Below are 27,921 nucleotides of genomic sequence, written 5' to 3'. Positions count from 1 at the left end.
GGAACCACCATGGTTAAGGACCGAGAACCAAAAAAAAAAAAAAAAAAAAAAAAAAACCACAGTGCTGGGATTCATGAGGTAAACAGACGTGCTTGAACTGAGCTGGTCAAGCCGGACCCCATGGAAGCCTCTGGAAAGGTGGCCTCCTTCTGCTTTGAGGTTGCCTTGGTGGCCCTTGTCAAATCCGTTTCTCGGAGTCTCCAAAGCCTGAGAGATTCAAGTGTTCTTCGCCCTGATTTATTAAATCTGTTTCTCTAGCTATCTCTCTATATGTATATATATAAATTTTTCTCTCCTCTTGGCATCAGTGTGGCTCCCTGGAAATCTGCCCGGCCCACTGGGGTTCTTCCGATCCCAGGTCCTCGTGTGGCTGTGTCCCGTGGTGAGTGGGCAGCTATATGACTTGATTTCCTTTAAGGCAAGGAGTTATTTGAGGTAGAAGATGTAGGGGGCGTGGACACCCCGGCCAGCCCCACCTGGCCGCTGCCGGTCCCGCCGCTGGCTCCAGTCCGGCTACCCACGGTGTTGTTGGTACCAATGCCGCTGATGCCACCTTTGCTGGGGGCGGAGGGTGGCGTGGGGGGCGGTGGCTGAGCAAACAGCACCCCTGGGACAAGGACAAAGGGAAGGACTCGTCAACTGAACAGTAAGGTGTGTGGGAGCAAAACACAGGCCCGTGACCACAGCAACTCAGGAAACTGAGGCAGGAGATCACGGGGTGAGGCCAGCCTGGGCCACAGAGGGAGTTTAAGGCCCTGTCTCAAAAGACCTCAGTACGAGGTCTGGCGAGACAGCTCAGTAGGCAAAGACGCTTGCTGCCAGGATGGAGACCCTGAGTTTGATCCCCAGGACCCACAGTGGGAGGAGAAAACTGACCCCTCCCACAGTTGTCCTTTGACCCTGAGTCACCCAGGACTTGACGGCAGAGCCACGGTGGGGGCTTACCTGTGTACACGATACCATTCATTTCCACGGACATGCTAATACTGTTGCTGCTGTTGGCACTGTCCTGGCGGCTCTCGGAGGCTGGGGAGACAAGAGACCCGCCATTCAGGTCAGAGGGACACCCGGGAACTGGCTTGCTTCCTGCCTGCCCCTCTAGGAGGCCTGTTTTTGTTTTGTTTTTGTTTTGTTTTTCGAGACAGGGTTTCCCTGTGTAGCTTTGCGCCTTTCCTGGAACTCACTCTGTAGCCCAGGCTGGCCTCGAACTCACAGAGATCTGCCTGCCTCTACCTCCTGCGTGCTGGGATTAAAGGCATGCGCCACCACTGCCTGGCTAGGAGGCCTTTTAAAATCTTTGGTGGGGTTATTTTGTTTATTCATTTGCTATTTTTTTTTTTAAACTTAGTGCTATTTATTTTTTATGACCAGGTATCACCATGTAGCTCAGGCTACATCCTCCTGTTTCAATCTGCTGGGATAACAGGTACACCCCACCATGTGTGATCTCAAGGCCTCCATGGGAAACAAATTCTGATGAATGTTAACACTTCCTTGGAACTTGCATACAGACTCAGTTTTTCGCACGAACTAGCCCTGGATGACCCTTTTCTGACTAATTTTCCAGCACTCTTTACATAGAATGGTTCCAAGGCACTGAAAGCAGGGGATTCCAAGCTCAGGGTACCTTGGCTATTGATCCGGATGTTCATGGGCAGCTGGGCTGTCATGGCCAGGAAGTTCTGCTGCAGAGCTCGCTGCATGAGGCGCTGTTGCTCATCGGCAACCAGGGCCATCTTTTTCTCTGGAGGCTCAGTGGATTCCAGCTTCTCCCGGAGCTGCTCCAGGGCAGCCGCCTGGGCCGCCACAGCTGCCTGGGCTGCCGCAGCCTGTACGGCAGCTGCCTGGGCCGCCACAACAGGATGGCCAGCCAAAGACACCGGCAGGCGGCCTGGGACTGCGATGGGGATGGCGGACTCTTCCTCTAGACAGAAGAAGAGCAAAGGGTCAGGAGGGTCCCGGGGAGACCTGGCCATCATGGTGGGAGGAGGTGAACCTGTGAAAACGGTAAAGCCTGCACTCCCTGCTCCCCAGGTTTTTGTTTTAAAGTCTCCTGTAGCCCAGGCTGGCCTCTCACTCACTCTGTAGCTAAGGATGACACTGAACTCCTGATCCGCCTCCCTCCCAAGTGACAGAGGTACACCACCACATCTCGCTAACAAGGTGTTGGAATGACACCCAGGGCTTCTGGCTCCCTGGGAAAGCACTATCCACTGGGCTACCGCCTGAGCACTGTGTGTGTGCTGGGAAGAATATGAGAGCCTCGGCAGGGAAGAAGACAGCCATCAACCCGATGAGGGACAGCCACACAAACGGAGACTTTCCTCCTCAGAACACACAGACCTGGGCCTCCCACCTCTGACAGGCAAGCCAGCCTCAGAAAGAATTAACAAGTTGCCCAGGGGTACCCAGCATTAGATTTAGGGTGGTTCATGGGTCAAAGCGTCATGACGGATACTCTGCCCATGTCTGGTGGGTCTGGTATGAGCCAAAGGCCTCAAGAGCTCAGAAAGAGACAGAAGTGACCAGTTAGTAATGTTTGCCATGCACAAGAGATGCTACGATGGATAAGCAATGCTGAATTTAGAAAGGGGTACAGTGCTCAACTGATAATGTCTACCCTCATGTGGATGTGAAAACCTGGACTCAATTAGTAATGCCTGCTGCAGGCAGAAGACAGACACGTCACACTGTAGATAGGGAACTGCAGAGCAGGAGTTGACTAGTAATGTCTGCCTTGGGAACAGACAGGATGGAAGGGAGAACTCCTCCCCAACATAAACCACTTAGGTTTACCATGGTTACCCAGAGAAATAAGAGGGTAACCTCATTTCCTCACATGATTCACCTTTCTTGATCTTGGGTGCCGGGGCGATGGAGCTGCCATTGGTGCTGGCGGCTAGGCCCAGGGAAGTCACTGGTAGCTTGGGTGAGGACAGCATGTTGTGGGCTCCACTGGGTGAGTAGGCAAAAAGTGAGCCTCCGAAGCTCTGGCGCCGGCCCTCCCTACGGTTGCTGTCTATGGCGGCCTGGAGCTCATTGGGGCTGCTCAGGCCTCGGCGCTCACACTCATAGGGGTAAAGATACTTCATGTACCTGTGGACAGGGAACAGGATGACAGTGGAGACAGCCAGGGGAGTGTCACCCTGCCACCAGCTCAGGGAGGGGATGCACTATCTCAGGGGGGAGGTGGTGGGCTATCTCAGGAGGGAGGAGCCAGGCTATCTAAGGAGAGAGGTGGTGGTTATCTCAGGAGGGAGGTGGAGGGCTATCTCAGGAGGGAGGTGGTGGTTATCTCAGGAGGAGGTGGTCTATTTCAGGAGGAGGTGGTCTATCTCAGGAGGTGGTAGGCTATCTCAGGAGGGAGGTGGTCTATCTCAGGAGGAGGTGGTCTATCTCAGGAGGAGGTGGTCTATCTCAGGAGGAGGTGGTCTATCTCAGGAGGAGGTGGTCTATCTCAGGAGGAGGTGGTCTATCTCAGGAGGAGGTGGTCTATCTCAGGAGGAGGTGGTCTATTTCAGGAGGAGGTGGTCTATCTCAGGAGGAGGTGGTCTATCTCAGGAGGAGGTGGTCTATTTCAGGAGGAGGTGGTCTATCTCAGGAGGTGGTAGGCTATCTCAGGGGGGAGGTGGAGGGCTATCTCAGGAGGTGGTAGGCTATCTCAGGAGGAGGTGGGCTATCTCAGGAGGTGTCGGGCTATCTCAGGAGGTGTCAGGCTATCTCAGGAGGTGTCAGGCTATCTCAGGAGGCAGCGGCCCTGGCACTCACTGTGTCCGCAGCGTGAAGGCGGCGCTGGTGATGGAGGTGGGCAGGTTGAGCCCCTTGGTGATCTCCCGCCACAGCTTCTTGTTGATGACCTCCACGAGGCCACCCTTCTCTGTCACCAGCACGTACAGCATGAACAGGTCCAGGACCTGCTTGGCCATGATGGGGATCCGGTTCACTGGCGTGCCTGTGGGGGGTCAGGGAGGAGCTGCTGAAAGCAGGCGGGGTCCTGGGGGTCAGGTGGGGGGCTCTGTTGGCCACACACTCCTCCCCCTAACATCTTCCAGAGCGGCATCACCCTGGGTGATACCCCTGCTTGCCTCAGTTTCCCCAAGATATCAGAGCAGGGGGAGGGGGTTAGAAGAGAGGCTGGTGGCCATCATGGGGACTCAGGAGACTTCAGGGCCCTGGTTATTCCCACTCTGGGTCTCCAACAACAGCAGCTGCCAAACAACCACAGTGCCTCCCCAGGGCCCTTCCCGCCCAGCCCTGTCCCTCCTCAGCGTCCCCAGGCAGACTCCAGTGGGGGTGGGGAGGGCTTAGCTAACAGGATTTTCAGTTTAAGAAGCAGGGACATCCATCTTGCATCTTCTGACACCCTGGCCTCCCTTCATCCCCCAAACCTCGCCTCCTATGACATCCACTTCCCAAGCCTGCTACAGACAAGACCCTGCACCTTTCTGCCAGCTGGACTCCCAGAGTTGTGTGTGTATGTTTGTTTGTTGTTGAGACAGTCTCTTTCTGTGCAGCCCTGGCCGTCCTGGAACTCGCTCTGTGGACCAGGCTGGCCTCTGCCTCCCGAGCGCTGGGATTAAAGTGCCACCACCATCTGGTGGCTCCCAGAGATTTTTCATATGTCCCCAACTCTAAGTCCTGTCTGTGAGGGTTCTAGGCTCGGAGGCCGCACCCGCCACCCTCACCCTTACCATCTGGGACCCAGCAAGCACTCGACAGAGAACACCAGAGACAGCCTGGCCCCCACCCCGGCCACAGATGCAGTGACCATTCACCTCTGTCTCATGAGGGGACACCTCCACCCCCTTTACTGATGGGGAAACTGAGGCTCCAGGGCCTGGCTCATCTGTCCCGGGGACTCCATGGCCCTAGAAAGCCAGCACTGGGAGACACTCCCCTATTCTTAGCCACTTCCTGCCTCTCCCAAGTTGCAAAAACTCCCCAGTTTGAGTCAAGCGGAGCCCAGGGCAGCCGTGGGGAGGTGGGTCTCACACCCACCACCCTGCTCACCCGGCTCAGCCCTAGAGGGAGACCAGGAGGTGGGCAGGCCAGTCTCAGCCAGTGCAGGAGGGAGTTTATGTGAAGTCTAGGAGCCCAAGGGAGGGCTGAGGCCGGGTGAAGGAAGGGTGGGGGACCTGGCAGGGGCGCAGGCAGGGCACCTCCCCCCCATTTCCCGTCTCCAGAGACTTCTGAGGGAAATTTGTTTCAAGACCTTTGGCTTTCTGATGCCAGGAGTCATCTGTCCACAAGAAGGGACCCACCCGTGGGCGGTAGGTTGTGCTGACAGGGTGAGCCTGGTGGTTTGAATATCAGCCCGAAACACCACAGACCTCGGAAGAAAGTACCCGAGGGGGCAGTGGACCAGGGGTTTTGAGGGATACACAGGAGTTTGTTGGTTTGATTTGGTGAGGGAGGCAGGGTTAAATGTGGACTTTCAGTCCTTTGGGGTCAGTGGCTGCACCACAGCATGGAGATCCCTGGCCTTGCTGACCCCATTATGGTGGGGGTGGAGAATAGGATGGTCAGCTCTGGGGCCTGGAGGCAGCTGGAGGCCTCCTGCTGTGTGAGGGGCCCAGGCAGGTGGGGACACCCGATAACAGAGGGAGGGGAGATCTCTCCGGCCACACGAAGGGCAGCAGGGCTGGACCGAACACAGCTGGGCTCTGCGGATAGCAGGGGGGGATCCCCACACCCACAGGGACCCGCGGGCCCCAACCCGGCACAGAGGGGTTAACTCAGAGGCCACTGGGCTGGGCCGAGGGATCAGGAGGCCACAGTACCCCCTTCTCTCTGTGCCTTCCGGTGGGCAGGCCTGGAGGCTTGTGTTTACAGAAGCTGGGCTCAGCCATGGCCGGGCTGGCCTCGGGTCCCCTCTCCGCCCCTTCCTGCTCCGTAGCTGAAGCCTCCACCCTCCTTGGGCCTCAGTTTCCTCCCGTGGAACACGGGGATTGTCGCCACCCTGACGGTCCCACCCTGAGGGACAGTGGGCCCCCGGGGTCCCCATCCACCTGGAGCTGGGGAGCACCCCTCATGGGAGGACTGTCCTGTTCCCCATCACACCCTCCTGCCCTGGGAGGTGCTCACCCCGCTTCTGCATGAAGCTGAACAGGTCGTCTAGAAACTCCTTCCTCTTGGGGTCCGCGTCCAGTTCATAGAGCTGCGGACAGAGCGGGTGGGTCAGCGGGCGGAACATGTCCCCACCCGGGGGTGCGGCAGCAACAGCAAGCTGCAGGCCAGGCTGACCCCCTCGACGGCAGGCAGGGGGCACTAACCCTGCCCCCACCCAGGGGGTCAGCAGGGAGACAGGCCTTCTCAGTCCGGGTCCCCAAAGTCCCAGGAAGGGTCCTTCCCACCTCTCCCAGCATTAGGAGCTCTGGGCATTGCCCCACAAGGAAACTGAGGCACGGTGTCACTGACAGCTGCCGACACCTGGAGTCCCCGGTCCCGTCTGCCCACCCAGGCTGTGGTGGTGGGGTGCGGGCGCCGCTGTGCTGTCACAGGAGTGAGTCCTGGGGGCCTGGGGCTCACTGACCGGCGGGGGAAGTGGGGCGGAGATAATTAGAATGCGCGGCTGAATACCAGGCTTCAAATTAACCAGCAGGAATGCAGCTGGCTGGACGGTGGGGGGCCTGGAAACCACCAATTATACCTGGGCCCGAACATCCATCATTTCATCTCCAGAAGCTTGGTGCGAGCCTCAGAGCGGGCGGCTGGGCCGGTCCCCAGACCATCCTTCCAACCACAGTGCCCCCGCCAGGACTCAGTTTCTCCATCTGCTCAATGGAGACCATGGACAGCGTGGGCAGCCTGGGATCCCGGACAGGAGCCAGCAGTGCAGGCCGGGGCTCTGGGTGGCCGTGGCTGCCCGGCTCTGTCTGCGCCCCACCCCGGGCCAGGCAGCGCCAGACTGGCCGGCCCACATTCCTAAGTCCGGGGAGGCCACTCTGCTTCCCCAGGCTGCCTGAGGGGTGCGGGGCGTCGCAGCTAGCCAGGCCGCCCTGCCTGCACAGGGCCTCTGGGTGCCACACACAAGCGCCCAGGCTGGCTGGAGTCGTCAGCACCTCCTCCGGGGTCCTGCCTTCGCTGGTGGGGTGCACACAGCAGGGAGCGCCGATCCTGGGTGTGTGCGCAGTACATAGCAATCACTTAATAAGTGATTTCCTCGAGGGGGCTACCTGGGCAGGGCATGGACGGGCAGACGTGTGACCGGGTGTGGTTAGAGCCCCCAACACTGGAGACACAGGAAGGAGTCCCACCCAGAGGGCTCCAGGCCCTGTGCAGGCCCCAGGCATGAACCCTCTCCTGGACAAGGGACAGTCTCCAGGGCCTACCCTCTTGGCTTTGGCCCCTCCACATGATACCGTCAGACCGACCCTCCTTCCTCAGTTTCCCCATCTTCTTGGGAAGTACAAGACTAAAGCGCAGCCTTTTGAGGGTCTGGCTCAGTGGGCGGAGCGCAGGCCCAACACTCCATAAACCAGGGATCTTTGTGGTACACACCGGGGTTATGGCAGCATTCAGGAGGTGGAGGCGGGAGTCAGGAGTTCAAAGCCAGCCTGGGTTACATGAGACCCTGTCTCAAAACAACAGTTCTATCTTGGGCCTCAAAGCATTGGTGTCTTGGGGGAGGGGAAACTGAGGCGGCTCACCGCACTGAGCAGCTGCCTCACAAGGGAAGGGCACCATTGATGCCTAGGGACCGACGGGTTGGTGGCAGGGCCTGGTCAGACCTCCGTGAGGACAGGACATCAATTCAAAGCCATAAATGGGGGACCCACGGGGATCCCCCAGCTGCCTGTGGGGGGGAGGGTCAACAACAAAGACAGGCCATAAAAGCCCGGGTTTTATGGAGATCTGGCCCTCCTTCTGGCTGTCCTGTGGGAGGGGTGCATCCCACCCTGAAGAACAGGCCTAGGGGACAGTGACCAGCTCTCCGCTTCAGCATCAGCTAGTGTCCGGGCCCCTTCTAGTCACAGGCCCAGCACCCCGGGAGGCTTTTTCTGCCCACTTTTCTTGTCTGGAATCAGAGCACCCAGCAGTTATCCGATAAATGCTCATCACATATTACATATGCACGGTTTCTCAGGCCTTGTGGGGGTGTTCCACTCTCTGCCATGTGGTCCTGCCCCCACAATCACTTTGCTTCATCTGCAAACTGGCTTCAGGTTGCCAGGACAGAGGCATACAGTAGGCACTTACTAAGTGCACATTGCCCTTTCTCATCTTCCTTTCCTGTCATCCAAAGAGCTCCTTCTTAGGAATGTAAACATGTCTTCTGCTCTACCACCCTGGTTCACGCTGTCCAAACTCCACTGCTCTCACTGGGGAGACCTTTCTGTTTGGCTGGGGTTTGGGGGTTGTTTGTTTGTTTTTCGAGACAGGGTTTCTCTGTGTAGCTTTGGAGCCTGTCCTGGAACTCACTCTGTAGCCCAGGCTGGCCTCGAACTCACAGAGACCCGCCTGGCTCTGCCTCCCGAGTGCTGGATTACAGGCGTGCTGGCTCTTGTTTTTTTCCTTTATAGGGACCTTTGACTGGTTTTTGTTGGTGAATTGTCTGCAAATGGTCAAACCTGGAACTCCCGGCAACCCTTTTGCTCCTGCCTCCTGAGAGCTGGGGCGACAGGCCTGAGTGGTCACCACAACCACTCCTTCCAGACCTGGCTGGCCCTGAGGCCCAGGTGCCCATGGTCACATCCCATCTGTAGGTTTCTGTTCTGACCACACCTGGGCAGCTGGGCCGTTCCCACAAGGGCCTAGGGCGGTGTCCTCAGAGCTGAGGGGCCCCGGCTGTCCCCAGCTGTAAAAAAAAAAAAAAAAAAACAACTGCTCTGTCTGTCTCTGTGTGTGTGTGTGTGTGTGTGTGTGTGTGTGTGCGCGCGTGCATGTGTGGGAGGCCCCTGAGAAAACCTTTGTCCCCCAGACTGTGGCAGCCCAGGCCCCCTGCTGGCTCCCCAGGGCTCCAAAGTCCACTGGGCCCCACCTGGGATGGGTGCCAGGCAGGGTGGACCCCAGGAACGGAGACTTTCCAGTAGGGGCTGGGCTGGCCCCAGCCCCAGCCTGGACACTCCCTACAGTCACTCTGGGGCACAGCAGGAGACAGAGAGACAGACTGTGGCCTGGGTTTGGCACCCTGGGCTCTGTGAGAGGTGTATGAGTAGCTGATGGACAGTTGGGGCTTTTCTTCTTTTTCTTTTTGGTAGGGCCCCGAGCCCAGGCTGGCCTCACCCGAGGAGGCCGCCTGACTCATCTCTCTCCGGCAGTGCTGGGCCCACAGGCAGGGCCACTCCAGGCTGGGAAGGCTTTTTAAAGGCACCTTCACACCTGCTGGGGGGGCTCAAGCTGCTTTCCTCTTTGGTGCTCAGAAAATGTGGATCGGATTTGAGTCAGCACCCCCACCCCCAGGTGAGGGGACAACCCAGAAAGCCATCTGGGGACACAGAGACCTTGAAGGCCTTGGGGAGTCTCGGCCCACTGGCAGGAATGAATGAATAGTCTCCCAGCGTGCACCCACTCTCCGCGTGCGCGTGGAGTTTGTAAACAGGGCTTTCTTTGACCAGGGGTGGTAGTGCACACCTTCAATCCCAGCACTGGGAGGAAGAGGCAGGAGGAACTCTGTGAGTTCGAGGCCAGCCTGGGTTACACAGTGAGTTCCAGGACAGCCAGGGCTGCACAGAGAAACCCTGTCTCGAAATACAAACGGGCTGGAGAGATGGCTGGGGGTTAAGAGGACTGGCTGCTCTTCCAGAGGACCTGGGTTCAGTTCCCAGCACCCGTGTGGAGGTTCAAAACCATCCGTAACTCCAGTTCCAAGAGACCTGATGCCCTCTTTCGACTCTGGAGATCACACACACACACACACACACAATTTTTAAAGCCTTTTTTAGAAAACATTATGCATATAAATCTGAGATCACATATAACCACACATCTCTATCTACTTCCAGAACATTCCAGAACACAGAAGGAAACAGCCCATTCCTTCTCTAGCCCCTGACACCCATGTACCTACTTCTCAACTCCATATTGGCCTGTTTGGGTATTTTCATACACTGTAAGGCCTTTTGTGTCTGGGTCTCTCACTGAGCACAGTGTCCATGTGTTCCTCCACACTGTAGTGTGCACTGGGAGCCTCGCTCCTGTTCCTGGCTAAGTAGTATTCCAGTGTATGGCTGGACCACACGGTGCCTATCACTCGCCTGTCTCTGGGCTGCACCCTTGCCTCATTCTGTGAGGATCTGGATTATTTTGTGTCTTTTGGCCTCTGGATAAGACATGACTCATGACAATGTCTATAACCAACATGCAAACAGTGGCCGGGATATGCCTCCCTTGCCTGCATAAACTCCCAACCTGGCCAGGACAGTCATTCAAACACTTCCTTCTCCCGGCCGCCCACGGAAGAGGGGCTTGGACAAGCTTCAGCACTGGGCCACATGACTCCCCCTCTTCCTCCCCATCAGCCCAGTCCTGCTGCCCTCCATCCTGGAGTCTCTTCTCTTAGAAGCTCACAGTACTTGGCCACACGGGCCTCTTGGATGTCTCCACAGCCCTGCCCCAGGTCACACCCACTCTGCCACTGAGGAGTACTCAGGATTCACCTGGAACCTACTCTTCACTTGGGGAAACTGAGGCAGAGGTGATCTGTGGATGAGAGGGTGCCAGGGACCAGCTGAGCACTCCACTGGTCCTTGTCCGTGGAGACCTGGGGTGTGGTGTGTGGAGGCCCACAGAGGTTTCCTAGTGAGATGTGAGCTTGCTTTACCCAGCACGGCTCATCAGAGGACTGCCTGACCACAGGCGTGGTTACCAGGTGTTTGGAAGGGTCTGCACGCGGCTGTGCTTCGATCTAGCAAGGGGAGGTCTTTTGTCCCGGCCCTTGACATTTCTTTAAAGAGCCCTCTAGACAGAGGGGGCCTGTGGATAAGGATCCAGGCCCTCCTGAGCTACCCTGTGTTTCTACCTGTCTCTCTCCACTCTATATTTCTATCAAAGTGTTTCTCACTTCTACCCTCCAGAGCACCCTGGGGTAAAAGTGGGGTCTCCCACAGTGGTGGTGCACATCTACCATCCTACTTGGGAGGCTGAGGCAGGAGGATGGCCATGACTTCCAGGCCAGCCAGGGCTACATAGGGAGACCCTGTCTCAAAACAAACTTGAGTCCATCCCAGCACAGAGGCCAAAGCAGGGGGGTCAGGAGTTCAAGGCTAGACCAAGCCACACAGTGAGTTTGAGTCCAGCCTGTGCTATATCAGACCCGGTCTCGAAACACAAAACAAAGCAGTAAAACCAAAAGAAGGTATTTTTCCAGTGGGAGAGGGCACGGAAGGACAGGCCACACAAACCCTGAGTCAGAGCCATACAGACCCCTGAGACTGGACAGTCAAGAAACCAATGGACAAACGAAGAGAGTGCTCAGTGGGGCCGGGAGACAGCAGTCGATGGGTGGCCATGGACTCGGTGGCTACTCCCCACCTGCTTGTCTCTGCATGCCTCAGTTTACCCACCATAGCATGGGTTCACAGTGGCCAGGAGGTAGGGGGAGGGCCAGAGCACAGGGAAGTCAAGTTGGAGATCTGGGTTGCTATTTTCATATTTGGAATCCCATTAAAAAAAAAAAAAATCCCAGTTTTGGTGCCGTTATTGAACACTTTCTGTGTGAGGCCAGTGACACCTGGTTACATTTACAACCACAGAAAAGGGCCAGGCCAGCAGCAGAGGCAGATTACGACACTGGGAAGATGGGGTAATCTAGTGATGGCGGAGGACTATCTCCCAGCTACGCAGAAGACCAAGGCAGGGGACTGCAGCAAGTTCAAGGGAACTGTGGGTAACTTTTGCGGCCTGTCTCAAAATGAAAAGAGAGGTTAAACATGGGTGGAGCCCCGCCTAGAATCCGCCAATGTGGGCTGGGGGCGTGGTCAGGGTGGAGCCCCGCCCAGAATCCCCAGTGAGGGGCTGGGGGCGTGGTCAGGGTGGAGCCCCGCCCAGAATCCCCAGTGAGGGGCTGGGGGCGTGGTCAGGGGGCCCCGCCCAGACCCCCAGGGAGGGAGGGGCGTGCATGCTCAGGGGTGAGCAGTCAGGTCCCTAATGGGTCTGAGACTCTGGGTCTCTTCCTAGAGGCCGTCGCTGGGGATGGGGCACCAGGCCCTGGGGGAGCAGGGCCATCCCAGGAACCGAACACAGCAGGGCATGGCCCCAGCTCCTGGGCCCTCTGGTCCACATGGCGGCCGCGGGGTGCACCTGAGGGCCAGGGGCTTCCCCTCCACGCTGGCCACCCGGCTCTTTCATTTCCCGTCAGTTCTGCGGGCACCGGGGGCCACCTCTGGTCTCAGGAAATTGGGGAAGTGATTCTGGGCTGGGCCGAACATCTGTCTGTTCGGCTGCCTCGGCGGCTGGCCCCGGCCCCTCGGAACACACTGGCGCCCCACCCACGAGGCAGATATTAATAGCCCTTCTGAAATGACCACTCCAAGGAGCCCCGCAGCGGCAGCCACGGCCCTGATGCGGGGAACTTGCAGGCCTCCGACCGCCCTTCTCTCCTGGGCAGATTACAGGTCTGCCACCTTGGAACCTCGGCCTCTTTCTCTGCCAAGGGAGCGGCTGCGCCGAGTCTCCAGGATGAAAACAAGACTCGTGTACACAGCAAAGGTCAAACCCAGGGAAGACGGCCAGGTGGGAACAAAACGGCTCAGCCTGCTTTGCACCTGGGAAACAGACACCGGGTTAGGCAGCCCTGGGACCAACATGGGGGCCTTGGCCAGGACAGACGTACCTGTCAGAAAGTGCAAAGAAGCCTGTGTGGAAAAGCCCCAAGGTGACCTCCCTAAACCCCAATACAGAGGCAGAATAAACCAAGCAAGGGCCAAGATGGAGGCCTCCAGAGACTCAGTGGAATCTCGCAGAGATCAGACAAGGACAATGCCGGCACTCTGGAGCACACGGGAGGTTGATTCAAAGATCAGAAAGATGCCAGGCACTGTGCACAACTCGGTGATCCCAGCTGCTGGGGAGGTTGAGGCAGGAGTATCACAATAAGTCCAGGATGACCTAGGACACTTAGTGAGACCCTGTCTCAAAATGCAGAGTGAAAAAAATGTGTTGGGGCGTGGTCAGGATGGAGCCCCGCCCAGAATCCCCAGTGAGGGCTGGGGGCGTGGTCAGAGTGGAGCCCCGCCCAGAATCCCCAGTGAGGGGCTGGGGGCGTGGTCGGGGTGGAGCCCCGCCTAGAATCCCCAGTGAGGGGCTGGGGGCGTGGTCAGGTGGAGCCCCGCCTAGAATCCCCAGTGAGGGCTGGGGGCGTGGTCAGGTGGAGCCCCGCTCAGAATCCCCAGTGAGGGGCTGGGGGCGTGGTCAGGATGGAGCCCCGCCCAGAATCCCCAGTGAGGGCTGGGGGCGTGGTCAGGTGGAGCCCCGCTCAGAATCCCCAGTGAGGGGCTGGGGGCGTGGTCAGGATGGAGCCCCGCCTAGAATCCCCAGTGAGGGCTGGGGGCGTGGTCAGGGTGGAGCCCCGCCCAGAATCCCCAGTGAGGGCTGGGGCGTGGTCAGGATGGAGCCCCGCCTAGAATCCCCAGTGAGGGGCTGGGGGCGTGGTCAGGGTGGAGCCCCGCCTAGAATCCCCAGTGAGGGCTGGGGGCGTGGTCAGGTGGAGCCCCGCTCAGAATCCCCAGTGAGGGGCTGGGGGCGTGGTCAGGATGGAGCCCCGCCTAGAATCCCCAGTGAGGGCTGGGGGCGTGGTCAGGGTGGAGCCCCGCCCAGAATCCCCAGTGAGGGGCTGGGGGCGTGGTCAGGATGGAGCCCCGCCTAGAATCCCCAGTGAGGGGCTGGGGGCGTGGTCAGGGTGGAGCCCCGCCCAGAATCCCCAGTGATGGCTGGGGGCGTGGTCAGGGTGGAGCCCCGCCCAGAATCCTGGTTTCTCCAGCTATATCCCTATATAACCCTGGAAATCCTGGAAGGGACTTCCCTGTGGGCCAGTGTGTACTTGAGGCCCCTGGCTGTCACGTTGGATTCTCGGACAGGACTTGGGGACAGGTGTCCCTTCCCTGGCTGCACAACAGGAGATAGACAGACGGGAGCTTAAATTCTAAGACAGAAATGGGGCCCCTCTTCCATTTAGAATTCCTGCTGGAGCCGGGCAGTGGTGGTGCACATCTTTAATCCCAGCACTTGGGAGGCAGAGCCAGGCGGGTCCCTGTGAGTTCGAGGCCAGCCTGGTCTACAGGCACCAAAACTATGAAGGAAAAAAAAAAGAATTCCTGCTGGAGTGTCCCCACATTGTGAGCCAAGAGCAGGCGAAATCCAGCCCAAGGAGGAGGCTCCAAACATCCACTCCCGCTGCAGGGAGCTCCCATCACACATTAGCAACAGCATCACTGGAAAATGCAGAGTGGATAAACACAGATAAATACCGCCAGCGCCCATTCCACGGTCCTTGCCTTTGCTATGGGAGCCGGATGTGGAAGCAGACAAACACTCATTAACCAGATCCTGACCAACTGTCAGCAGCCAGCTGTGCTCTGGACGTCAGTCCTGTCTGTTTGACAGGGCAGGGGGTGGGGGAAACTGAGGCTGGGAGCAGGAAATGAGTGAGTAGTGAGTTAGGGGAAGATGTGGCCTTGGGGACAGAGGGGGGTAGACAGACAAGATGGCAGGTGAGTGAACCTCCTCCCAGCATGCCCTGGGGTGACTGGAAAACCGTCGATCTCCTATCCCCTAACCCCCACCTGGCAACACCCCAGGCCCAGCCTGTGGCCCTAGGGTTCTATCAAGACTGAACAAGCCACATATCAAGGCCACACACAGTCACGGGTCACCAGCCTGGATGGAGATGCAGGGCACAGCTGCGCACACAGCGGACTCCCTAAGCCAGGCATGAGAACACACCTATCTCCCCCAGACAGGAGACAGTGGCAGACAGACCCATCCCATCTGCCTGCCCCAGGGCTCCCCACAGGGTCCCCTACAGCAGGGTTCTTTTTTGTTGGTTTGTTTAGACAGGGTTTCTCTGTGTAGCCCTGATTGTCCTGGGATTTGATCCCTTAGAAGGGAAGTCCTTTCTAGGATTTCGGGGGCTATGCAGGAATATATAGCTAAGGAAACCAGGCACTGGGGAATTCTAGGCAGGCTGGCCTTGAACCCATAGAGATGCGCCTACCTATGCCTCCTGAGTGCTGGGATTAAAGGTGTGTGCCACCTTACAGCAGGGTTCTTGAACGTGACTCCACAGCATACAGAAGGAACTCACTCCACTAATACTCACGGGAGCTAGCCAGGACTCTGACACACGAGACAACTTATGAAGGACCTAGAAGGCCCACTCCTGCACAGATAGTCACCCTCCTGCCTCCACCTCCCCAGTGCTGGGACGACACATGAGTCACCATGAGCATGCTGGCTGAGTGCTCCACCCACTGAGCCCCAGCTCCTTATCTGTGGTGTTTTGAGCTGAGAATCACTGTGTAGCCCAGCTTCAAAACAGCAATCCTTCGCCAGGCAGTGGTCACTAATCCCAGCACTCTGTTGGTGGATCTCTGTGAGTTTGAGGCTAGCCTGGTCTACAGAGTGAGATCCAGGAAAGTTTCAGATCAGCCAGGGCTATACAGAGAAACTCAGTTTTGAAAAACCAAAAGATAGATGAATGAATGAATGAATGAATGAATGAATGAATGGCAATCCTCCTTCCTCAGCTGCCTGGAAAGTTCCAGGACAGCCAGAACTACACAGAGAAACTGTTTCAAAAAAAATCAAAAGATAAATAAATAATGGCAATCCTCCTTCCTCAGCTGCCTGAGATGGGATGTGTGTGTGTGAAGTCCGGCTCTGACGGGGGGCGGGGGCGACTGTCACAGCCTCTTGTCTGAGCGGCAGGCACCGTGCCCATCTACCATTCCTGATCTCCTGCACATCTGACCAGAAGCAGATCCCCAGGGGTGGCCAAGGAGCTGACCCCACCAGCCTACCATCCACCCCCTTGAGGACCCACAGACCCCGGCCTGGCCCTGACCACGGGGCAAGGCCGTGTCCCCAGACCAGGCCTTTCAATGGACACATTAGTTACCGTTTAACCCTGTGACCCCCAATTGTCCCCTGGCCATGCGCAGCCAGGCGAGCCGGGAAGGGGCGGACCACCGCCACCCCAAGCGTGCCACCCACCAGGCCACACCGGGCTAGTTCTGAGAATGGAAGAGCTTGGTCATGCTTGACAGCCATCAGGGGCCACACTGGGGGCTGAGCGCTGTCTTTCCAAGTGACATGTCTGCTACAGCCTGTGGTCCTTCCCTGGCTAAAGACAACTGTTTGTATGCGTTGACAGCCCCCCCCCCAAAAGGCCTCAGCGGCAAGCAGGGTTGCTGTGGAGGGGGTCGGGCAGAGGGCCCGGCACCGGCTCCATCCACGTCGGTTACCACAGGCACTGCCTTAGTCCGGCTAATGCAGGCCCACGTGGCAGCAGCTGGCAGCTGAGCTGCGTGTGCCCAGAACCACGAGCCCTGTAAGGTGACAGTTAACAGTATCTCACTACTACCACGTCCTCAGACCAGGGTGGGCACGCGCCTTGCCCAAGAGGTGTACACAACACACACAGACACACAGATACACAAACACACAGACACAGACAGACATACACATAATTGGCCCAAGGGACAGATTATATGCATGAAAATGCTATGCTGGAGATCTGCCTGCCTGGCCCAGTGTGGTCCTTGTAACCATAGTCACAAAAGCCATGGAAACTGCCCACTCGGCTCATGGCTGCCCTGTCTTCATGTCCAGTGCAAACTCAGCCGCCACACCCTCTTGGGGATGGCAGCTTCGGGGACACCGCTCCCTCTGCCATGGCGTGTATTATTAGAAAGCGTGGGGCGGGACTGCGCTTGGCAACGGGTCACAGGGTGGGGAGCCTAGCCGGTGGCGGTGACCCGGTGGCCGAGTTGGCGGCATAGGGACCAGATAAGGTTCTTCCGGCTGAGTCAGCGTGGTTCCCAGGGGTTGGCACGGGCCGGGGCGCGGTGCCAGGGCTGGCGGGCAGGCACCCTCCTGTGCCTGCCACAGCTTGCTGGCTGGGCGCCAGTAGCCACAGCGACTTTGATGAGGCTGCCTGGGGGCTTCCCGACACCTCCAGTGTCTGAATCCCCGGCATGCGGGACTCCTGCGCCCCAGGAAGACTCGGCTGGGGCCGGCTGCCAACACTGGATGTCAGCCCAGAGACAAACATGCCCCAGACATGGACAACAATTATGACAACTCTACCCTCAGAACCAGGAGCCTGACCTCCGGGCTGGGCTATTACCCAGGTGTCTGGGTCTCCAGAAAATGCCAGCCTACCCTTCACCTTCGGGCCCCACTGGTCCCTGCCTCCGAGTCCACCTGGTACCTCTCTCCTTCTCCACTGCCCCACCAAAGCTAGCTAATTCTGGTTTTCTAGAATGTTCTCCTAGAAGTAGCCCCTGTTTTTCTTGCCTGGTCAGTGAACTCTTAAGACACTCAACAAAGCCCCAGCCACTGTCCCTTCCCCCACACCCCTGTGTCCCCTAGGCAAGACAGGGAACAATCTACCCACCTCCTCCCCAGTCCTCACGCCTTGTGGCCCCAGAGGGCTCACAGTGTCACCTAGAAGCAGAGCACGTGTGAGCAACCAGCACTGGACACTATCAGTAGCCATGAAAGTTCCGCCTGGGGCAGACGCGCCAGGTGACAGGGTCACGTGGGGTGGCTGAAGACAGACCTATCAGCCTCGCCCAAAGGTCCCACCTCTAACACCTGGCTGTCTGTCCACTTCCCTGTGTGAGGGAGGAGGGGCAGGGAAAAGTCACAGCGGCTGCCCTCTGACCAGAGGCATGCTCCATTTCCCCTCTCTACTGGAATGCTGTCCCCTGTCCTGAATTAGAAGGCGGCTTGAGCGGAGAGGGCAAGATGGCTGAGAGGGTAAAGGAGCTTACAGCCAACCTCTGTGACCTAAGTTCAGTGCCCACCCAGACCCACAAGGAAGAAGGCAGGAACTGACTCCTTTACATTGTCCTCTGACCTCCACATGGCTGCGACACACATGCCCCTGCCCATACAAAAGTAAATAAAGAAATAATAAAAAAAAAAAGTTAATGTGTTGCGGTTAGGAAGAGGGGGTGGAAGGGTGTGCCTGGGACCCCAGCTCTCTGGAGAGTTCTGGGCCAGCCTGAGCTAAAGCACCAGGTTCCGGAGTCTAGATGTGAGAGCAATGCTTGACCCCTGACCTGCCAGGGACTCACTGTTTCAGTGAGGGACAGTGAGGCTCGGAGAAGCCACCAGCCCTTCCTGTCCATCCATCCACCCTGGGCCAGATTCTGAAGAGCGCTGGGGGCAGTGAGTCCTTCCTATACAGGACTATGACCATACCGTGCCTCAGTTTTCCCTCCACGGTCCCTTCCTTGCAGAACGAATGAGGATCCCACTAACTTTTCTTTCTTTGCAACAGGGTCTCGGGAACCCACTATATAGCTCAGGTATGAACTTCCGATCCTCCTGCCTCCAACTCCCAAAGCTGAATGAGAGACGTGCACAACCATGCCTGGGGTGGGAACGCAGGGCCTTGTGCACGCTAGGCCCGATCTCTCCCGTTTGTTTATTTTTGAGACAGGGTTTGGCTCTGTAGCCTAGGCTGGCTTCGAACTCCCCGACGTGCCTGCTTCAATCTCCCCTGCGCTGGGGTTGGCAGGCCTGAGCTACCGCAGTGGGCTTCCTTTCTGCATGTCTGTGGTCAGGTGCGGGTTACCCAGTGAGCAGGAGGTGATGGATGAGGACGTGGAAGAACAGGGCCTGTACACGGGGAGCTTGGACAGACAGCCGCCGCCGTCCACACAACTAACAGGCACCTTCCCATCACTGTTCTACCCAGCAATTTCACTGCAGGTACACACCCAAGAGGAACAAGAATAAACCGTGGAAAGCTGCAGAACCAAAAGGTGGAAACAGCCCTGCACCCACACAGACGGGCACGCAGAGTCCACCCCCACACCAGACAGCACTGCACAGCCAGGAACAGGAACCTGACACACCTCGGCGCGAAGGGCACTGTGGGGCTCCGTGAGACATGGCAGGTCCCGCGGTGTGGGCCTGTGCCACAGAAGTGTCCCAGAACAGGGGACATAAACATTGGGAGCCGTGTAGGTGACCATGCTGTGGGGTGGAGCTGGGGAGACCGAAACACCCTCAACTTGAGTTTTGTTTGTGATCTTGGATCGGTGAATGAGCTAAAAGCCAGGCCTGGTATCCCAGCACCCAGGAGGCTGAGGCAGGAGAGCAGCCCTAGGCTACACAGCAAGACCCAGCCTCAAAAAAACAACAACAAAAAAACCAAAACCCTGTGGTGGCGCACGCCTTTAATCCCAGCACTGGGGAGGCAGAGGCAGAGGAATCTCTTGAGTTTGAGGCCAGCCTGGGCTACAGAGAGTGGACTAATGAGTTCCAGGACAGCCAGGGCCACACAGAGAAACTCTGTCTCAGAGAAACAACAGAAATCCTCATAAAGGACTGCCAGTTTGAAAAATCCCAGCAAGGCTACTCCGAGCCCGGGTGTGGCCCTGGGGGGACAGGAAAGCTGCAGGATGTGCGTCCAAATGCCAGAAGGCCCAGATCCTAATCACAGCCACTGACCCTGCCCCCGTGTCCCATCCGCAGACCCACAGTCCAGGGCGGATCCCAGCTGTCTAGGCTCAGCTGGTGGAAGCCAGCTGTGGCCAAGACTGGGAAGGAAGACTAGGAGACAGTGCCAAGTGGCCGGCCAGCCAGCACCGCCACGTGCCAGGAAGGGAGCGGGCAGACGCCAGAGTCAACACAGGCCGGGCCTGGGGCTGACATCTGTGGGGCTGGCTGGACCACTGTTGACACAGGCCGGCCGTACAGGTGCCAGGCCGGCGGGCGGAATGCGGAACCTTCCACAGAGAGTGGAAAGGAGTCCTGCGCCACAGGACTGGCTTCTGCTAACATCGTCCCCAAACCCAGCCATCATGCTGCCTTGCTTCCCGAAAGACCACTTGGCCCCTAATACACAGGGTTCTCCAGGCCCCTGGTCTGGCTGTTTTCTACCCAGAGATCCTCCTTCCTCAGCTTTCCCAGCCCTAGGGGTAACAGATGCACGCCAGGCCGCTGGCTTTTTTTGTGGGCCCGTGGATCCGAACGCAGGTCCTCATGCTTGCACAGCACACATTTTTACCCAGTGAACCATTCCGCCAGGCTCCGTGTACATTTCTCTACATGTCTAATGACCTTGGTGTTTTTCTCTATTCGCGCATGAGGCCAAATATGAGCTACGGCTCCCTGCCCTCCATCCTCAGTTTCCCCATCTCCAGCTGCACCAAACCCCCCCACAGGCTGTGTCTCTGCATGACCCCTGACCCTGACCCAGGATTTCCCCCAAAGGTCCCGACTATGGCTCTTGAGGCCCTCCTTTGTCTCCTGCACTGGGGGCTGGGTCGGGGCAGTCAACCCTGGTCTTCTCGCCCTTTCTATACCTATCCAGTGTGGAGTGGGGAGGTCTGGGAGCATGCACAGGGACACCCACGGATCTGTGACCTACACTGTGACACAGTGGGACGGGGAAGTCTCACTTGGCGCTGGGGTTTGCAGGGAGCTATATCCAGGCACTGCGCAATGTCAGGAAGATGAATAAACAAGCTTGCCGTCAAAGCGGCAGGCGATGCCAGTTCAAAAGCATGGGCCTTGAGAACTCACAACCAGAGCCCCCCTCCGGTCGACAAGACCTATCAACTCCTTTGTAAAACGAACACAGAATGGCCCGGGCTGCTTCTGTACTAGACGGGGAAACCGAGGCACAGAGTGAGGTGGAGCCCGCACACCCAGCCAAACACAAACACGTGGTGTGTTAAAGCGAGAACCTCCTGGGGGGTGGGAGGCACAGTCTTTAAACCCACAGCCAGCTCCGGGCCCAGGGTAGGAAAGGGTCACACCCAGGAGCAGTGACGTCCGTTTGACAGGCTGCCCAACACACACCCAGCAAGCCAGGGCGAAAAGCAGAGACGGAGGGCGAGGCCGCCCCACCCAGCCCAGGCCCTGTCTCAGCAGGTCCTGCAAGGGCACAGAGGGTTAATCCTTCTCTCAGTTCCTCGAAACTCCAGGCTTTCACAGGGCCGTGCCACCACAAGGGTATCTGCCGTGTCTTGGCCACAAGTACTCGACTCTAACCTAACTTAAGCCCCCTGGATGCCTCGGCTCGACGGCTTCCCAGGCACGCTCTTTCATGTCAGCTGTTCTCTGAAGGGGACCCCCAACAGCAGGGCTCAGGTCACCTCCTGAAGCCATCCTGATCAGCTCTGTCACCCAGGGAACATCTGGAGTCCTCAGCCAACCTCTGGGGCTACCTCTTGGCTACTTCACAAGACTTGGCCCTGGAGCCAGCCCGGGAGCTGGTTTCCACCCTGGCCACACACCCAGGGGTCGGTTGGGCCAGCTGGCCAGGCTAGAATGCAGGCCCCAGCCGGCAGGCCAACCATCTGGTTTCCATCGGCTTGAGGACTTCAAAGGCTCCCTGCCGGCCACTTCCTCCAGCTTGGCCGCCTGCAGGGAAGAGCTAGGGCAGTCTGGGCTTCCTCCATGCCCCTCCCGGGCCCAGGAAAACTATGTGGGGGTTCCACAGACACCCCCTGCCTAGCCAACCAACACACCAGCACCCGTGGAACCATCCATGAGTCTCGATGCTCCAGCTCCTGCTGGCTCCTGTCCATTCACAATTCTAAGTGTCCCTGGACCCCACCCTGGACCAGCATTGCCATGGCACCCTAGGCCCCTGGGCACCATAGCCCAGGCCACACGCTCTATGAACCTCACAGCTCTCCAGAGCTGGACTCCACATCCTTGTGTCAGGTTGCCAAGCCTGACGTGTGCTGTGCATGAGTGTGTAAACCAGAGATGATGTGCCTTCCCCTCTGTTCTCCATGTTATTGTTTCAGGCAGGCTCTCTCAGTGAACCTGGAGCTCACTGTCTTGGCTAAGCTGCCGGCCAGTGAGCCCTGCCGGCCAGTGAGCCCTGCCGGCCAGTGAGCCCCATCTCCAGCACTGGGACTGCAAACACACACCCTGTGCTTGGTGTTCTGCGTGGGTGCTGGGGATCGGAACTCGATGGTCACGCTTGTACAGCTCTTTACCCACCAAGCCATCCCCAGTGCCAAGCCACCTTTCTACCCAGGAGGACACAGCAGAGCCCCACACTGTCCTCAAAGTTCCTGGTGCCTGGTGTTCCCCGGGGGGCCTTGCCCTGGCCTGTGTACCTCAGCCACACACAGGACCTAAGCTGGGCCTCCCCAGGATCCTGCAAAGCCCGACACAGCAACATGGGGGGGTGTCAAGGGGCAGTCAAAGGCCCCGAGGGCTGGACCCAAGCGCATGGCCTACCTGTTTGAACTGCTCCTCAAACGTCCAGTCCCCGTGGTCTGGTGGTGGCATCTGGGACGCTGTGTGAGTGGGGTGGGCCGGGCCAGGTCCCAGGCGCTCAGGACCGCCCAGCATTCTGGGACCACCATCTCCACGGAAAGCCTGAGCAGGTTGGGCCTTGCGGGTGAACAGGCCTGCAGAGCCCAGGCTGGAAGACCCCGGGGGGCCCAGGCCCTCCTCCTCCTCCTCCTCCTCTTCCTCGAAGTCATCCTCCTCTTCCTCCTCCTCTTCCTCCTCCCCCAGCTCATCCAGTTCGTGCTCTTCCCACTTGGGTTTCCTGCAAAAAATACAGGGCACCCTTGGTCGGGGGACAGGCAGCACCACCTGATCTCAGTGGCAAGGCCAGTCCCACCCACTGCCCCTGCCTCAGTTTCTCTCTCTGCAAACAAGAAGAGTAGCTTTTGTGGTGGGTCCCTGCCCACACTCCAGTCTTCCCCCTGAACACACTCTTACAAAGGGCCTCACTGTAAACAGTCCCCCGTCATTCTCCAGGTACCTTCTGTGAAAACTCTCACACACTCACTCACACACACACACACACACACACATACTCACACACACACACACTGCAGCCCAATTTTCTTGGCAGCATTTGGCACAACCCCAGAGCTCAATGTGGCCCCTCAAGGAATACAGGTTCACCTGCTCAGCCACACAGGGTCCCCTCAGGGTCCCCTCAGTGTCCCCAAGGGTCCCTCAGTGTCCCCCAGTGTCCCCCAGGGTCCCTCAGTGTCCCCCAGGGTCTCCCAGGGTCCCTCAGTGTCCCCCAGGGTCCCCCAGGGTCCCCTCAGTGTCCCTCAGGGTCCCCCAATGTCCCCCAGTGTCCCCCAGTGTCCCTCAGTGTCCCTCAGTGTCCCCCAGGGCCCCTCAGTGTCCCCCAGGGCCCCTCAGTGTCCCCCAGGGTCCCTCAGTGTCCCCCAGTGTCCCCCAGGGTCCCTCAGTGTCCCCCAGGGTCCCTCAGTGTCCCCCAGTGTCCCCCAGGGTCCCTCAGTGTCCCCCAGGGTCCCTCAGTGTCCCTCAGGGTCCCCCAATGTCCCCCAGTGTCCCCCAGGGTCCCTCAGTGTCCCCCAGGGTCCCTCAGTGTCCCTCAGGGTCCCTCAGTGTCCCTCAGTGTCCCCCAGGGTCCCCCAGTGTCCATCAGGGTCCCCTCAGTGTCCCCCAGGGTCCCTCAGTGTCCTCCAGTGTCCCTCAGTGTCCCCCAGGGTCCTTCAATATCCCTCAGTGTCCCCTCAGGGTCCCTCAGTGTCCCCCAGGGTCCCTCAGTGTCCCCCAGGGTCCCTCGCTGACTTCCACTTTTCAAATGCACGAAAAACATCAGATGCTGCTGTCCCAAACCCCAACTCACATGTCGTCATCAGAGCCCATGTCCAGCAGATGTCCATCCCCTTCAGCGTGTCCTGGTCCCTCCTGGTCTCTTCCACGCAGGGTGGGTGAGCTCAGAGTCCCTTCCCGGGCTGTGTCTTCGTCCTCAGAGCCGGGAGGCCCGTCCTCACAGCCACCAGGAGAGGACGGATGCCCCAAGCCAGCAGCCACGGCTCGCATGGCTGCCAGCGCAGCCATCTGCGTCCTGTGCATCCGGGCATTCTCAGGCTCCCTGTCCTCATCTGTTATGGCGGTCCGCGCACGGACCCCGGTGGGCTCGGGTGGTGGGGGTGGCGGTGGCTGCCGGGCCTCCAATTCCTGCCGGGCACGCTGTTGCCTCTGAATGAGGGTCTCCATCACGGCCTGAAGCTTCATGGCCCTGCGGGCCGGGCCACCCCGGGCACCAGGGGTGGGCGTTGGGGGTGGCCCCTGCGGGGAAGGGTCTTGGCCGCACTGCAGCGTGGGGACCTCGGGGGAGCCGGGACAGTGCAGGGTGGCGGCCGGCAGGGGCAGGGGCCTCGGACTCAGGCTGAGGGCTGGTGGGGCATGCCAGGGATGACCGACAGGCTCCTTGTTGTCACGTCAGGCACCCAGGGACAGAGGCTGGTGTCAGGCTCATTCAAGCGCTTGCAGATACCTGGGGAAAACACAGCAAGAGATGAGGTCAGACCACACCTGCGCCCCACGCACACATCCTTCCTCCAGAAGTCCACAGCAAAGGCTGCTGGGAGAGTCCCTCACACCTGCTCCGGGTGCGCTCTTCCTATCCACCTGTCTGCAGGTTCCGTGGGGACCAGGATCACTGCAGTGGAAGCCTAGGGAATCTCTGGTCCCCTCCAGTTAGGCCCACCAGGGACACCGTGGGTGATTGTCCCCTAAGCGGGACTGGGGGGGGAGGGGCCTGGTGTCCTTGCTTTCTGATTGGCTGTACCCCTGTTCTAGACCCTGGAGTGCCTCTGGGTTCCGGATTCTGACTCTATGTTCTACATGTTGCTTAGCCTGAGAGGCCCTGAGAACCCTGGCCGAGATTTGCTTTACACAAGCCCTGGGCAAATGTATCCCTCTCACTTTCTAGAGACACCTCAGCCACCCTCTGGGCCTTGATTGGTCCACCTACGTGGCACCAGTGTCCACCATGTCACACTTCGGAGAACCAGCACGGGGTGGGCACCGTGCAGGCGGTGGCGGAGGGGGTACTGGGGAGGACGCCTGTGCCGCAGACCGAGGAAACAAAGTTCAGGGGTTCATCCAGGCTGGGTTGGGCAGGGTATCAGTGTCCTGTGCTGAGGACACGGGTCTGGGGTCACCAGTTTATAGGGCTCCATGAGGGGGCAGTAAATGTCCCAGAATATAGCACTCTGTCCTGGTCAGAGGGCCCTTCTGGGCGTCCCAGAAGCCAGCACTCACATCCAGGTCCCACCTTGCCCCAGGCCACACCCTCCACCCACCCACCCCCACATAAGTCTCCAATAAAACAGTGGGAGGAACTCAGAAGACCTGAAATCAAAGGACCAGGAACGAAGGAGAAAGTTTAGTCCACCTTTCAGACAGAGTGTAAGGTCACCCTCAGCCTAACCTGAACCCCAAAGTCCATACTGACCCCCTGAGATGTGAGAAGGGGGGACAGCTGAGGGTCCTGGGTGCTGTCCAGGGACATTCTGGTTACCTGGCCCTCCATCCAGGGGACCCTGCAGTGCAAACCCTGGAGGTCCCCTTCCCTAGACATCTGGTCACCCAAACCATGGGGCTGCCAGCAGAGCTGTGGCAGGTGGGTGGCCCGGAGGGACCCTGTCAGTCTAGGATTCCTAAGACAGGATGGGGTCAGAGGCGCAGGCTGGAGTGCCCATCCCAGCCTACACACACACACACACACACACACACACACACACACAGAGTCCCTCCACACCCTGTGGCTGCTGGTCACCCCGTCCACCAGACCCAAGAACTGCTGAAGAGGACATTTCTGGACACTGGCTGGCTGGCTATCACCCTTCCCCCACCTCTGACAACTTGGAGCTGAGCACACCCCCCTACGGAAATGCTGAAAGTAACGCCCCCTCTTTGGGCTGGGGTGGGGGACCCATGAGGAAAAGGCTAGAGGAAGCCCCTGTCCCAGACTCCCGTCCCCCCCTCCCAGGCCTGCTTGGTTTAATGACCCTTCCTGGTGGAGGGGTGGGGGAGGGGAACAGGCAAGCCTCCACTGCTGGGGCTGGTAGTGGGTGGAGGGGGGTAGGTGGGAACCCCAGAGCTGCCCTTAGGCCAGCCTGGACATCCCCCCCCACCCTCCAGGGGCACCATTACTCCTAGGCTTATGTGGCCATCCTTGGAGGGCCCTCCTGCCTAGCTCTTTGTCCTTGGCCCCCCAACCTCAATTTATGACATTCTCACAGAGAGAGGGTGACCAGGACTTGGTGGCTGGTGATTGTGGGGGATCTGGCTGGGGTGGGGACTGGGAGGAGACCCAGAGCCACACCCTCATCCCCCACCACCTCCAGGCTTCAGGAGAGAGAGAGAAAGAGAGAGAGAGAGGGAGAGAGAGAGGTCACTAGCTCGGCCAGGCCTTGCAAAACATGGTTATTTGGAGTTGTGCAAGGCCAGGGCCCGAGGGTGGCGAAAGGGGCCCCTCTCTCCTCCCAGGGAGGTGGAGGGGGAAGGGCAGGAGCTGGGGAGGGGGCTGGTAAAAAGGGCACCGTGTGCCCCCCTCACCAGGAGACGTTTGCAAAAACACATTCCAGTAAGTCCTAGTAGTCAGAGGACAAATATAAAACCACAACAAAACAAACAAACAAAACCCCTAACGCAGCCGGGATTTCAAAGGCTTCTTGGAAAGAGCGAGCTCCGAGGGGTGGGGGGGAACCCCTGCTGCCCAAGTTGTAAAAAACGGAAGGTATTTGACAAACCCGCTGCCAGTTGACACACACGCGTGCACTCCGAGCTTCCTGCTCCCTCCTTTTGTCGGGGGTGGGGAGGGCCCTGGGACCCTACGAGGGAGCTGGATGGGTGCACCCTGCGGGGGTAGAGGGGACCCAGTGGTGCACGGGCGCTAGGGACCGAAGCGGGAGGGACGGCGGACCCCGCTGGGCACAGGTTTGGAGAAGAAATAGAACTGAAGGCACCGGGGCGTGGCGGCGCGCCCCGGCCTGGGGTTTCCCCAAAGCACTTGGGAAGGAAAGCTGAGGCAGGGGGATGGCCTCGAGTTCCAGGCCAGTCTGCGCTTTAAGCGGAGTTCTAGGTCAGCCTGGACTACAGAGTGAGATCCTAGCTCCAAACGTTACAAAAACATTTTTTTTTTAAAGGAAAAGGCAAAATGAAGTCCCCAGAGCGCAGCTCCCAGGCCCCGCGCGCGTACACACGCACACACACACGCACACGCACACACCTCGGGTCGTTTCCTTCCGCCAGGGGACAGCGCGCACTCGCGACCCCTGCGCGCCTCAACACTCGCGTACCGGATGAAGGTCTCCAAGGTCTACGGCCGCGACAACCGTCCCAAGCCTGATCCGGTCGAGTCACCGACCCAGCCCTACACCCCTACACGCGCGTCTTTGCCTAACTTTGGAGACCCCGCAACTGCCGGTTTCCAGGGTGCCCCACGCTGGCACCCCTAGGGGAGACTGCTGGAGCCGCGCTGCAAAGGGCCTTACCGACCGCTCGGGGTGGCCCGGGGGGCGCATGCCCGGGTGCCCGGAGTCCAGCCCAGAGTCCAACCCGGTGGTGGCCTCCGGTGGCCTCTCTCCCACTTGGCCTCCCCCTGGTGCCCGGTGCGCGCGCCTGGCTCCGGGATCACCCGCCTCACCGAGTCTCCAGGCCGCGTCTACACCTCCATCCGTCCGGATCGGATAGGGATGAGGTCTCCGCGCGCGACCGGCCCCCCGCCCCGCCCCTCCCCCACCCGGCAGACGAATCGCCGTGTGACAAATTGCTCTCAGATGCAAATACCTCGCCGGTGATTCAGCAGCCCCGGGGACGCAGGAGGAGGTGGTGGGTGTCTCTCCACGGTTCCCCTTTCCAAGCTTTCCCAGGACACCTCCCTGGGGCGCCCCCTCTCCAACTCAATCTGAGGACGTCCACGGTGGGAGGAGGTGGAGGGGAGCTGGAAAGCCGCGGCAGAGTGGACGGAAATTTTCAGGTCGCGGCCCCTTT

The 27,921-nt window shown here is 58.9% G+C and overlaps 1 protein-coding gene across 2 annotated transcripts; it reads right to left on the bottom strand.

Moving 5' to 3' along the window:
• Positions 1-62: 62 nt before the first annotated feature.
• On the bottom strand, positions 63-27,921 carry Arid3a (AT-rich interaction domain 3A). 2 transcript variants are annotated; one of them, XM_036170304.1, is made up of 9 exons: positions 27,718-27,921; positions 23,762-24,415; positions 22,378-22,693; positions 6,085-6,157; positions 3,769-3,952; positions 2,849-3,096; positions 1,628-1,924; positions 946-1,026; positions 63-607 (listed from the first exon to the last, which is right to left on the bottom strand). In XM_036170304.1, the coding sequence occupies exons 2-9, from the start codon at positions 24,151-24,153 to the stop codon at positions 414-416; spliced, it is 1,785 nt and encodes a 594-aa protein (XP_036026197.1). In that variant the 5' UTR covers positions 24,154-24,415; positions 27,718-27,921; the 3' UTR covers positions 63-413. The 2 variants fall into 2 exon arrangements, with proteins under 2 accessions (XP_036026197.1, XP_036026198.1); XM_036170305.1 differs by lacking the exon at positions 27,718-27,921 and adding an exon at positions 27,575-27,649.

This window comes from Onychomys torridus, chromosome 21 (genome assembly GCF_903995425.1).
Source record: "Onychomys torridus chromosome 21, mOncTor1.1, whole genome shotgun sequence".
In the NCBI taxonomy this organism is placed as follows: domain Eukaryota; kingdom Metazoa; phylum Chordata; class Mammalia; order Rodentia; family Cricetidae; genus Onychomys; species Onychomys torridus.
The sequence above is the reverse complement of the archived record's forward strand: the minus strand, read 5'-3'. Positions and strand labels throughout refer to the sequence as shown.

Excerpts from the sequence above, each read along its gene's own strand:
- Arid3a (XM_036170304.1), bottom strand. The coding sequence starts at position 24,153 with ATGAAGCTTCAGGCCGTGATGGAGACCCTCATTCAGAGGCAACAGCGT. Across the intron at positions 22,694-23,761 it reads ATGGGCTCTGATGACGACAT|GAAACCCAAGTGGGAAGAGC; the intron begins GTGAGTTGGGGT and ends TATTTTTTGCAG. Across the intron at positions 3,953-6,084 it reads CAGCTTCATGCAGAAGCGGG|GCACGCCAGTGAACCGGATC; the intron begins GTGAGCACCTCC and ends GACCCCCCACAG.